Source organism: Branchiostoma floridae, chromosome 10, assembly GCF_000003815.2.
Source record: "Branchiostoma floridae strain S238N-H82 chromosome 10, Bfl_VNyyK, whole genome shotgun sequence".
Classification (NCBI taxonomy): Eukaryota; Metazoa; Chordata; class Leptocardii; order Amphioxiformes; family Branchiostomatidae; genus Branchiostoma; species Branchiostoma floridae.
In genome coordinates this window covers 11,855,945-11,869,685 of record NC_049988.1, presented here as the reverse complement: position 1 = coordinate 11,869,685, position 13,741 = coordinate 11,855,945, and the positions used below count along the sequence as shown (strand labels likewise).

At 38.3% G+C, this 13,741-nt stretch overlaps 1 protein-coding gene across 1 annotated transcript; it reads left to right on the top strand.

The window, feature by feature from the left end:
- The first annotated feature begins 5,099 nt into the window (after positions 1-5,099).
- Positions 5,100-10,045, top strand: LOC118424886. Its single transcript, XM_035833692.1, has 7 exons — positions 5,100-5,136; positions 6,124-6,249; positions 6,402-6,572; positions 7,134-7,370; positions 7,984-8,175; positions 8,764-9,041; positions 9,890-10,045. The coding sequence occupies exons 1-7, from the start codon at positions 5,100-5,102 to the stop codon at positions 10,043-10,045; spliced, it is 1,197 nt and encodes a 398-aa protein (XP_035689585.1).
- The last annotated feature ends 3,696 nt before the right edge of the window (positions 10,046-13,741 follow it).

Sequence of the window (13,741 nt, the reverse complement as noted above, 5' to 3'; positions counted from 1 at the left end):
TAGCTCAAAGGGTGAGTGTATCACCCAGTAAACTCGAATCCAACCAGACCACAAATTTTCTCAACCCTCAAACCACCGTAGCTTTTTTTTTTCAAATAATCTTACTGTATGGGGTCCAAACTAATCCCATAACGTTCTGTTCAGATACATTTTTGTGTGACTCTTCTTGTAATTTGAATATATGTACAGTTTCTTGAATCAATGTTGGACAGTTTGACTTGATTAGGTGTGAATAATTTTCGGTCATTATCATAATTATCATTATCACTATCAAATCGTCACTGAGGACGATGGGGGGATTTGTACAAAGACGTACACTGATTTGGTTATCGATGACAATTTGTTTTTTGTCTATGTATAACTAAGAACTGTTATTATTATTACTATTATTATCATAATGTATGCAAACAACCATAAGAATTTAGTACTAACCCTATTTTGACCGGGGAGGCTACTTTTGATGCCTGTACCAACTGAAACGTCGCATAGCTCCTGAATTGCTTACGCTAGGGCCACCAAACTTGGTATCTTTTCAGAAAATAATGACAATATAGCCTTGCCATGCTCTGGTTATGTAATGGATGACTGACAGTAACATGTGTTGTTCTACATAGCCCTTGTTTGTAGACTACCAAAAAGATACCACATTACTAGCTCTATCTTTTTACACATATTATAGTTTTTTAAAGACAGTCTTAAAAAGACATGTCCCCGTGCTAGCATAATTTTCAAAAAATATTACGGATAGCTTGGAAGTTGGAGCATACGTTTGCACACACAGGTTGACTTTTTTCTACATGCCATTTTCTTGTATACCATGCTGTCTTTGGGTTTGTATATTCATTAGAAACACTATTTTCAGCCACCCAAATTAGTCTGCCTTACACAGGTAAACAAAATTCCTTTCAAAGCGCACAAACATGTGCTTGTTCTGGTTGGCTACATCAGTTGGCTTGCTCTGGCTTATGATATGTAAATATTTCTTAATTTGTCGTCAGGATAAAATATGTCGTATTTCTTTAGTTACATGTATTGTTAAATATTTTACAGTGTGAACATAACGTCCTTACTCTGGCTAAGTGTGAGTACATATTCATCAATATGTCTATGCATAAACGATGTCGTAGGTTTTATGAATAATGAAGAAGATTTTACTGTGTAAGATTGTACGATTGTCGGACATTTGCACAGTACAGATGTACGAGCAAGCACAGCCTGTGAGGACCCCCGTCACGGGTTCTGACAGGAAACAAAATAGCGGACCGTCCGCCCAAGTTCCTCCTAACCGCCGGAGTAACACAAGCGAGAGGGTCGATCATGGAAATCCTTCTTGGATGCGTGGAGAGGGACAAGAGATTTCTTCGAACCTGTATCAAGAAGCGGAGGCGGTAAAACTGACGAATCTGTCTGAAAATCTGCCCCAAGGGACAGAAAGCTCCACAGGTAAGCCTCTTGGACTTGTTTTCTCCTACACTAACTTTATTGAATTATGTGACACCTTTGCGCAGCGGTTTAACATGTATATTTTTCAGATTAATCTTTTTACTTTCTTTAAAGCTTTTATCCATGTACCAATACCTTTACATGTGTGTTTCTTTTCTAACGTTATCAAAATCTCTCCTGTATCAGACACGACGCAACCAGAACCCGTATGTAGCCCTGTCTGCTGCAATCTGGCAATCCTGGCAGTAGTGGTAACCGCTGTAACAATAACAATGGTTGTCGTTCTACTTATGTTCGTCAACGTCGATACCAACAGAAATGAAGAGGTAATGCATTTGTTCTATTATATCTTAATCTGATTATTCGTAAAATTGCAAGGACTGTTTTTGTTTTATGAATTGCGACATTACAGACATCTACAAATGTCTTTAATCCATGTCAACCAGTGATATATTATTATATCACTTTACTGAAAAGCTCTGCAATGCAACACTTTAAGTCAAATATGACAACGCAAACATTTTGCTGAAACATGTACTACTTTCACGCAATTTTATGACCCTTATCTTAATACCACCACATGATCTTTTAAAATGCTTTATTTGTAAATCTTATTCGACATTATAAAAAGTTTGTTCATGCTTATACTACCAATCATTATTGCAAGTAATTGGTAGATATCAAGTTGTGCGAACTAAGGTGTGCAGCTTTTACCATTATGAACATTGAAAACATTAATTGTTTAACTGAATTGGTCTGTGGAAAAGCTAGTTCTGTATTTGCTCTACAAAAAAATACAAAACGGACAATAGTCAATACAACTTTATCGCGTTATCTATATAGTCCAAAACAGCATATGAAGAACTTTTCTTACCCAGCTACCATTACTATTTACAGTTCAATTCAGTATTAATTTATCAATGACGAAACAATGAGGGGGGGCGTAATGCCAATCTAGCCAGGAGTGACAGTGATGAAGCATTCAGCTTCCATTTTATGACGATTGTTTAAGGAAAACCTTATGTAGTCCCCTTTACATAAGCTCTACAAATGAGATTATTTTATTTAATGGGACAAAACATTGTAGAAATATGGAAATTAAAAGCTATTTTGTTGTGATTGCCTCGATCATCTAAAGGCGCTTAATTCTAGTCAAAATTCTTTATATATACCATATAGCATCTGAATTTCAAAAGTAAAAATTGCATTCTTATGTAACATAATGGGGCCATATATGACCACGTTCAGCCATGATCCCAAACATGTTGCCCTTTTGAGGAGTTGAATTGAAGATTGTTTATTTGTCACATGAACAGGCTTATACAACCATTAATGCGTTAACTCTTGTAACTAGGTTATGTATATTTTTTCTGTCGTGGATATGCATGATTTTGTAGATAATACCTCAAAATTTTGTACTTTGGTGGAATGTTTTATACTGAATGTCTGATGCCTAGGTTACACATAGCCGAATTTGGCTCCCGACTCTCTCCCGACTATGGTTTAGGAGTGATTCGGGAGCTAGTCGGCTGTAGTCGGCTTGCGTTCGGCTGGCGTTCGGCTGAGTCGGCTGGTGTTCGGCTGCTCCATCCGAATGTTTTGAAATGTTCAAAACATTCGGCTCTGAACGGCAACTCTGGAATGGGTCGGTTGGTGGTCGGCTGGTGTTCGGCACGGTCGGCTAGTGTTCGGTTGGTGTTCGGGAGTAAGTCAGCAGTCAAATTAAATCTTAACCACGCCATAAACATGGCTGATTTACTCCCAGCTTGTTTCCAACTTACCAATGATTCACCCCAAGACCTTAGACAAATCTCTGCTAACTCATTCCCAAGCAAAAAGACTATTGCCAGAACTTAGACGAATCACTCCCGAACTTCACACGACCGACATCCAGCCAAAAACAAAAAGACCCATAAATACCGCGCTGGAGCTATATGTGATCTAAATTTGATCTCTTGGTGATGTTTACAAATAGAACAAAGGACATTCTTGATTAAAAACGAAAATGAGCTCTCTTTTGAAAATCGCTGATTATGTCTATTTCAAGTCGAAAAAGGGTCGGCAATCGGTTGGGGATCAGTCAGGAGTGATTCGGCAGTCTGCGGCTAGAGGTCGGGATGGTTGGTGATAGGTTAGTTAGCATTTGGGACACAGTCGGGAGTAAGTCATTTACTGGTCGGGAGGTGTTCGGGACATGTTCGGCGCTAAAAAATAGGCGTGGCCTAAACTGGTCAGACTACTCCCGAACTACTGCCGACTTGGGTCGGCTAAGAGTCGGCTAGTGTTCGGGAGCCAAAGTCGGCTATGTGTAACCTAGGCATGAAGGAGATTCTTCAGGTATCAGCCGTGAACGTTAGCGACGAGTTAAGAGGGGTGATCAAAAAGTTCTGGGCCTCACCCAAAAATGATTAGCACAACTCAAATTTTGAGGTACATCTTCATAGTATGGAGCCTTTTATCAATATCCGCCAAATTTAAAATCATTGCAGTCATTACTTTACAGGCATTCGTTTCTTGCAAATCAGAAGGTAAGTGGCGAGAAAAAAGTGGTATGAATTGTGATCAATTGTGGGTCGAGTACCCAATGCCATAAATTAACAAAAGGCATTGTCAAAATATTTGATAATGATTCTCTTCCTATTTCAAGGAAAATTGGTTGTCTGACTTCCAGCAGCACAATTTGACCCGCACACCTCAGGTCAGGTCAATTGTCCGCGTTTTTTCCTTCTCCCTTACCTAACATTACTGGGTGTCGCCTGCAAAGTAATGATCACAATAATTTGAATTTTGGTACATATTTTATAAGACTTTATACTTGACATCTATGCTTCAAAATCTGAGATGTTCTTATCATTTCTCGGTAAAGCCGAGGACTTATTGATAACCCAGCGTAAATGTATAAAGTCTTATAGAAATGTGTACCAAAATTCAAATTATTGTGATCATCAGTTTGGAGGCGACACCCAGTAACGTTGGGTAAGGGATAACAAAAAAAGTGGACAATTGACCTACAACCTGAGGTGTACGGGTCAAATTGTCTGATCACACTTCATCCTTCTTTTTCTCGCCACTTACCTTCTAATTAAGAAAGAAAAACGAATGCCGGGAAAGTAATGACTCCACTGATTTGTAATTTGGAGGATATTGATAAAAGGCTTCATACTATGAAGTTGTGCCTCAAAATATGAGTTGTGCTTTTTATTTCTGGGTTAGGCCGAGAACTTTTTGACCCCTCGTACCTAGTACGTCTTAATAAGTATATTACCGTGTGCAAAGGTTTTGGATAACTAACGTTTATTCTGTATTTATAATAGTCATCAAAAATATGCCTTTTATGTTTGATCAATAAATAATAGATAACTTCATGGGTCTACATCGATTTTTACTAATTTTAAAAGTATTACACAAAGTAGGGTACTCGTGTATAGCAAATAATAAAGTTTTATACATTTTAGTGCAAAGTGAAATCTTAAATATGATATTTACTACTATCACAATACAGCTTGAATAAACCATGGAAAAAAGCTTTGGGGAGTTTAAGAGAGATAAACAACCGACGATCTTGTTTATTTATTTATTTCTAACTTCTTTAGGTCATACCTCGTCTTGCAACAACTGTGGGGATATTGACCCTCAAGCAAAACCAGACTATCGCTATGGAACAACGTCTTGTCAAGAAAACCAACATGACAGGTAGGTTGATTTCACTAAAAAGCTTATAATATTAATCTTAAAAGTCAATAATAAATAGTATGTGGAAATGCATCGTCCTGTTTTGTGGTTTATCATAATATACTTGTAAATATTTTAAGAATGCCACATAATACCCTTCAAAAAATCGAAGAAAATTTGCCTGCTTCACTGTCAGCCAACGTTTATTAAATATGTATCCCATGTAATAACTGGCATTTTAATGATTTGACTTTGTCTAACAGAATTTGCCTATGTCTAACAGAAAGGCTATAGACCGAGATAAAACTAGTACACGAGCCACTTTATCAACACTGGATTTGTAGACAGGTCTGTCTAATGACAGGCAGATGATAACATGTTTTTCTTTTTATGATTTACAAATAACATTTTAGTATTTTTTTTTTTCATTTTGTATGTCCGGCTCCTTGGCTATGAAAGAAAGTTAAACATTCAATGAGTGATATTTTTTTCACTATATGTTTTGATACAGGTGTGGATAACGATATACCATTCTTTGCTGGCCATTTCACTTAGAATCTTTTTAACACAGTTGTACAGTGCCCCTTGTAATCGCGAATTCCATCAATGGCTTCAACAATGGCACCAACAGAAATACAACATTGTTGGCGCTTTTCCTCCCCTTTTTGCTTGTCCGAAGGCACTTGAAATGGAACCTCATAAAATGCATCATAAAGTATAACCTCAGCAATGATTCCTCAGGATAAAGAGACGTGTTTCCTTATGCTTTTCATTAAGAATAATGTCATAAACCATTACTACTTAGTATTTTAAATATCTGACAACAGCAAAGAAACTTCAGGAGCAAAGGAAGCTTGCAGGATGTAAAACGCAGTGAAAAAGATGAAAAAAAAGACTCGATACAGCAACAGCACTCTCAAAGACTGCAGAGGCAGAACATAGTCGATGATGATGATGATGATCTTGAATGTTTGCTATTTAGTAATCAATTGACCGTTTTGAATACAGCTATACGGTGCCCATTACTGCGACCTCCCGTCAACGGTTATGTGAGAGGCTCCAACTCTTACGGAGACGTGACCAACTTCACGTGTGACCCAGGATACAATCTTGTCGGCGCCTCTTCACTGACCTGTTTGTCTGACGGAACTTGGAATGGGAGCTCACCGATATGCATGGGTAATTCCTAGACATTCCAGCTATGTAACTTGTAAGTATATGATTTGTGACAAAGTAAATTGACTGATTTCTACTCATGGTATGTCTTTGGCCCGTTTTGCATACAGCGGTTCAGTGTCCATTTCTGCCCCGTCCAACCAACGGTTTCGTGAGTGGCTCCAACTCTTACGGAGACGTGACCAACTTCACGTGTGACCCAGGATACAATCTTGTCGGCGCCCCTTCACTGACCTGCCTGCGTGATGGAACATGGAGAGGACAGCCACCAACATGTGCTGGTTAGTAATTTATTCCGAAATGAAAGAAACAGCCTTTAGCAATACTTTTCACTTTAGGATAGGATAAAGCCATGAACTTGATCTATTTTAAAAGGTATCACCAAGCTGGGGTCATGCTGTTTTCAAAACTGCAGAAAACCATGTAAACGTTAGGGTAAACAAAGCTATGTTGCTTATATCAAAGGGGACCTTACTCGACAGGCTGGCTGATAAGAAAGACACAAAACGTCTTCACCTCTTTTTTTTCAAAGCGGTTTTCCTGCATTGTCAGACTATAGAGCATCTTACAGCTCAAACCCCTTGTACTGGTAACGTCAGGTTTTCATGGATATACAATAATTTACCAAGAAAACCTGACAAAGTGGAAAGACCGACAAAATAACTAGAATATGTACAAAACAAGCCAAAGTCTTACCTCTTCCTGAAGCGTAATGATCCAGTAAATCTTACTGGATCATATTTATGTTAATGACGTCTTCTTTGCTAAAGGGTTCTAGCATGTATCTGCAGGAGTCACTGAATTTTGGCGCAATGACAAAAGAAAACTTTATTTTCTACCAGCTTGCGACACTTTCAGCACGGACACCCAGTACCGGTACCGCTGGAATCTGCCGCGGTTGACAGGAGACCGGTTCGAGTTTGAAGTGAAAGCGACCAATGACGTCCATGTGGCGTTGTCATCCCAGAGGCATGACCTGGCGAACATGTATGAAATCGTCATCGGTGGCTGGGGTAACACACATTCTGTCATACGCCGCAGCAAGCAAGGCACCCACCATGCTACGGCCTCGACACCTGGTCAGTTTTGAAAGAGTTGTTGTTTTTTGTCTGATTGCTTGTTTGTGTTGGTGTGTGTGTGCAAGTTTCTTCCCACTGTCACAGGTCCAACTTTGTTTATTTATTTATTTATTGGTTTGGCTGTTCAGGACACACAGCCAGGGCTGCCCAACTAGCCTATGGCTATTACAAAGGGCTAGCCCCGCTGACAAACACAGAGACAATACAAATGGATTTGGACAGGATACTTATCAGTAACAATTTTCTAAGTTCATAAAGGATAGGAATGAAAACAAAAAAAGAACATTTATATATACATCCAACTTTGTTTCCGCCCTGAGTTGTAAATGGGGACTGTCAGGATGCGAAGGTTGAGCTGGCCTGCGTCTAATTTCGTTGGCAGGTTTGCAGGAAATGCACGCTGGCAATGCCTCGGTAAAGTTAGGAACCCGAGGAGGGTATGTGCCTGAGATGGAGCATGCAATGGGTGAATAGGGCTGTTTGTTTGTTTGTTTGTTTGTTTGTTTGTTTGTTTGTTTGTTTGTTTGTTTGCAAAGATATCTACAAACACTTAAAATAGTGCACGTGGTATGGCATCTCCCATTTCTTGTCTTATTTCTGTCTTTGCCAACAGACATCAACTCCCCAACAGAATACAGAAAGTTCTGGATCACATGGTCTTCAGACGGAACCATTGCTGTCGGGAGGGGTGGCGAAACTGAGCCGTTCATGCAGTGGAAAGACCCCGACCCTCTACCCATCATCTATGCCGGATATTCCACTGGTTGGTGGAGTACTGGACTTTGGAGGTTCTGTCACAATACAGGTATGTTTGAAGGCTAATTAGTCATTTAGCCGAGGAATATCTTCGTGATAGTCTAGATGTAATTTGTTGGCAGATATTTGGGAACAACGTGGGAATACAGGGTAAAGGTTTCATTGCATTTAAAGGGGGCCATTACATTCCTGATTGACTCATCAGCTGTGGCTCGCTTGTTTTAGCCTGGGTAGTTGGCCTTTTGATGTTGTCTGGTTTTTCTTGTTTAAGGCCACACTGGCTTATAAATTAATTTTATGGATGACATCCTCTGGAGATCCAAAACTAATTTTTTTTTTAAATCCAGCAAAGAAAAAAAAGCGTCTAACTCTTTGAATTCGAAGTTGTCTTGGCAATACTCGCTGACCTCGACAGTACCACTGTGCAAAAATGTAACATACCCTCGGCGATTGTATACCAGTACCTATCTACAATGATGCCCTCCTTTGATTGATTCTAACGCATTTTGATGGTGTGTTCGTCGTATCATACAAGACAAGCAATTTGATCTCATAGATTTTCTTGCACCGTTTGAAAACACTTTCAAGTATTTCATAACACCCACAGGGATGATATATTTCATGTATGTTTAAACAGACAAACCCCAACGAAATGGCAGCTGCAAAGTCGGTTACAGACTTGTCTTCGGGACCTGCATTCTGCTCTCCTTGGAGGAAATGTCTTACGCTGCCGCAAAGAAAGCCTGCAGGAAAGATGGAGCCAGCCTAGCCATGCCTAAAACTGAAGACTTGGACGTCGCTCTGAGAAACCTCGTCAAGACGGTCGGGGAAAACCGAGAGCATTGGATCGGCATGAAAAGACTGCATACAAGGAGCTGGCAATGGGAGGACGGGACTGATTTAGGCAATTATCAGGTATGGTTATATTCTTTTTCTGCTAAAAGAAATCAAAGTGTGAGTAAGAGAAGCATGAATCAATCTACGTTATGGAATAAAAAAAGGGTCCAGGGATAAATTGTACATTTTACGAGCAAATGTCTGTAAGGAACACATATCTAACTGCTCAGGGTAAAAATTCGATTTGGCTCATATTTTACACAGTGACAGAACTTGGTCCACAACCCCTCAAAATAGCTTTCTTTGCGATCAAACATCATTGCTGCCATGGCAACAGTCCAAACAAATGGCCTTTTTTACGGATTTTTGCATGTCAACAACATGGAAATTAGCCACGTTTAGGACCCGATCACTACCGAATAAATTATCGCAATGAAAAATAGACAATGATCTTGTTAGACTGATATCTAAGCTTGTACGAAATAGGTGTGAATTCGATGAACATATAGATGTCATTCAATGGGCCACCTCGAAACAATACGATGTTTTAAGTCTTCAAAAAAACTTAATTTTTTTGCTCAACTTTGGAGGGCTGGAAGTTTTAAAGTGTAGAATGTTTTTGCTCGAAATGTATAACTTACATTAGCTGAAAGATGAATACTTGTGTTGCGTTACTTTGTTTCTAAATGATTAAGAAAATAAGTGCTTTGTCATACAAATTTAGTAAATCAATTGGATATATTGCTAACAGCCGGACGTTCCATATACCATCTGGAATTTAAACACTATATGAAACGTCTGAAAGTCTATTTGAAAGATTTTGCGTTGTATGTACAAATACCTAAAAGGTAACTAAACTTTATCTTGGATATATATTAGAACTCCATAACGAATATTGAGATGTGTTTCATTTTGATTACCATTAGGCATGGTGCCCAGGAGAGCCCAGTAACCGAGGCTGGATATTTAATATGAACAAATTCTGTGTGCAGTACTGGTCAGGCTGTACCGAGTCTATTATGTGGGACGATACTGAATGCTACAGATCCAAGCAGTTCATATGCCAAGCATCTCCAAACTAATAAAAGAGGATAAGTGTATATATTATGCTCCCGGGGCCTAATATTCAAACAAAATGACTTGAGATTGATTATGGTTGTCTTTTAAGCCTTTTTCGGACACGTCCTCATTAACATTCTTGATATTTTAATTTTCATTTCAAAGGTCATGTATTTAAATTTTCTTTATTACTTTGAATCCAAAAACAGTTATTTTTCTCAGATTTGTACAGAACCTGTTAATATTTTTGCTTTTAAAAATCATCTACTTCAATTTCTTATAATTATTTTTGTTTAGAATTAGAAAAATAGTTTTTATCGTGTCTGAAATTAGATGGAAAAATTCATTGTAAGCTGCTTGGGAATTGCTTTTTCAATGTATAAATTTCAGTGATTATGTCAGGATTTGATTTGTAAGGCTATTCTACACAAAACGTACACTTTAATTATTTTAAATGACTGATTTCAAATATTCTTTTTAGTATGGTGCTTTGTTTTTAAGAGGCGATTCTTGATTTAAAGTGCCAAGTGGCTTTTCGTACAATTTTCATTTCTATTTTACATTTTTCCTGGCCAATGTACGACCATAGTAATATATAGTAACTAATTCACAGTAGCGAATTAAACATTGTTTTCTTTCAAATCGTTCAAGACTTAGACTAGCATTGTTTATTTTATTATATGTTTATCTGCACAATTCTAATGATGTATATACATATATGTACATATTTTAGCGTTGTAAATGAAACTGTTTACACGTAACGTTTACATCAACGAGGGCAGTATACGCATGCTGTTATAATCACCTTGAATAGCCCGAAAAAAATGTCAAACAAAGGGACGTTTTACAAAATTATTATGACGACGTTTTTCTTTTAATTCTTAATTTCAAATTCTTGTAATCAGTCATAAAAAGTCTACTTGCTCATAGATGTATACAAGTACTAGATCCTTACAACATTTTATATTTCTTTTTTTTACTCTAATGTCAGATTAAAGGATTTATTATCTGGATGATTTAGTAAAAACATTGTTAATTTTCTTATCATTATAAATATAACATGCATACATATCTTGTAGATGGCGCATGATCTACATGCCACATAATCTTATGAATTGTACTGTTGTGATAAAATGTGTGACTAAAATATTTATAACATTACCATTAATTCTCGCATCATATATACATGGTGTGATGCTCGAGGTTCTAGTCGGAACTAGGTACTAAATTACACCAAGACAGAAAAAAGACAGTTTCAGATAGCATCTATTACCTTCTGACAATGATACTAAAGAAAACTTTGAAAAGCAGGTTTTACATACAGATTGTTGATTTTAATAATTCAATGGAAAACAAGAGTAATTTAAGATAAGGTTGATGAAAATGCACGCTCCTCCACATCGTCGTAATAAATTATCTTATTCCACTGAATATGCGTGTGTGAGTCTTTTATGCAATACACTATATAGCCGCATGCGGCCTACTAGCGGGGCATATATTTACAAAGTCAGCCCTGGGACAGAGAACGTATTTTTGTGCCCGAAGCATGCTGGGAGGTGGTGGTGTACTGGGACGTCACGTGTTGTTTGTTAAATGGCCATTTTACTATTTTATGTCCTTTTTATTGTGTGTGTGCCATACTACAAGGTACAGTAGCAGGAGGGAGAAGGTGGGCCAAGGAAAACGTGACTGGACTAGCCTCAGCACCGAGCAGCTCTTTGGAAGGGCAGTCACCCTTGCAATCATCTCTATAACGACGCTTAACATTCTTGGGTCAATGACCTTGATATCTACCGATCATTTTTATGTGTTTTTATAGATATTTTGTATATGTTTTTAAAACGGCAAAACAATCAGTTTGGTAGTACGCATAACCTTGTACCATTACGCATTTAAACCCCCACCCCTCTATTCTTTCCCCTTACACACCTATACTCTGAAAACAAGATTTCTATAAAAAAAATCGTCATCGAGTCTAAGTTTTTTTTGTTTACGGTTTGGGCGTGACCCTAGTTTTAGCTTATCACCGTTATAGTTTTGGATGTCGAGCCATAAGACTAGAACAGTTTAAATATCATTCTGACGTTATTATTCATTTGATAACAGCATTTGCGGCGTAAGGTCAACCAGAAACAGCCACGATCACTAGTTTTGTTGTTGCAAATGATACTTAAAGATTAAAATATGAAGTACTAGGCGTCAAATACCACAGTGACTGCAACATATATTTACAATCGCTCTGGGAGCCATGTAAATATTTCATGAGCCGGTTGGCGTATTATCGCAAGCGTCATTGTGATTCAAACACCTTACATATGACTGGTTAGAGAAACATGGTATTAGACCATACACCACCTCCTAATCGCATACACTCATGCGTGCGTGAGAGAGAGAGAGAGATAGAAAGAGAGAGTGAGAGAGAGAGATAGTGTGTGAGTGGAGGGGGGATAACGTGTGTGATTGTATTTGAGTGTTTGTATTTGTGTGAGTCTATGTCAGTTTTTGTCGGTGTGTGTGCCTTTGTGTAAGTTTGTATTTGTGTCTGTGTCTGTGTGCATGTGTGTGTTTGTGCGTGCGTGTGTGTGTGTGATTGGTTGATAGTATAACACCTAATCGACCCATATACAGGCATATAAGAGGATGTAGGCATGTTTATTGTATAGGAGAATAAAACAGATTATGGATGTTTATTACCTCCATGAAATGTCATGGAGGTTATATTTTACCCTGCGTTTGTCTGTGTGTGTGTGTCTGTGTGTGTGTAAACAAGATAAGAACGGCTGGATGAATTGGTTTCATACCTAGTGTGTTGATAGTGTGTGAGAAAAGCTGGAAATGTGTACATAATGGAAATAAGCTTAAGTATCTGTAAACTTTTGAACCCCAATTTTAAAGGGCGGTTCAGGCTAAACTGCAACTGATTCACCTAGACAAAGAACTGGAAAGATCAAATGCATTTATACGCTAGCTGGAAAAAAATTAACCCTAGTCATGATTTAATTGTCAACTATATCATTTACCATACAGTGAAACTCGTGCCTCGTTAGCTTTCATGTAATTTTTGCCGCACTATTTCTTTTACTTCGACGTCATAGACACGTGGAGTCGCGGATAGATACTCTGTGATGCGACCAGAAATTCCAGAATCATAATAAGATAAGTGCGCTGCGCATGGTGAGTCAATATTACGTGTATGGTGTTTATCTAGAAGGGTATGGTGTTTATCTAGAAGGGATGGTATTGGCGCATCAGAAGTAAGGAGAAATATAGCACGTAAAAGGCACCGGGCCAAAGGCAGCAGTCGTTCGGGCCCCTCGCGCCCACTCCCCCAGGACAATGAAAGACGTGCCCGTTAGAAGGATGGCTTCACAATACGATGCTGTCGCTTGGTTAACCTGCTGCATAATTCTTATCGCAGCACCTCTTTTAAAAGGTAGGCCCTGTCTTTACTATGGAAAACTGTTGTTATGACGTTGATACCTGTTGGCTAAACATTGATATGTTGAAATGAAAAATAGCCTCCCTGCAGAACTTTATTGGTGTTTATTATTTTGAGGAAGTGCTGACTCGCAGTTTTCAACATGGGACAGGCTATAAAATGACATTCACGGCATTGTAGAACTTGTTCCATGTTAAAATTCGCGAATCAACTTCCACCCACCAAAAACTCAATGCGCTTCTAGAAGTCTTTGAATTAAACCAAAATAGATAAATAAATA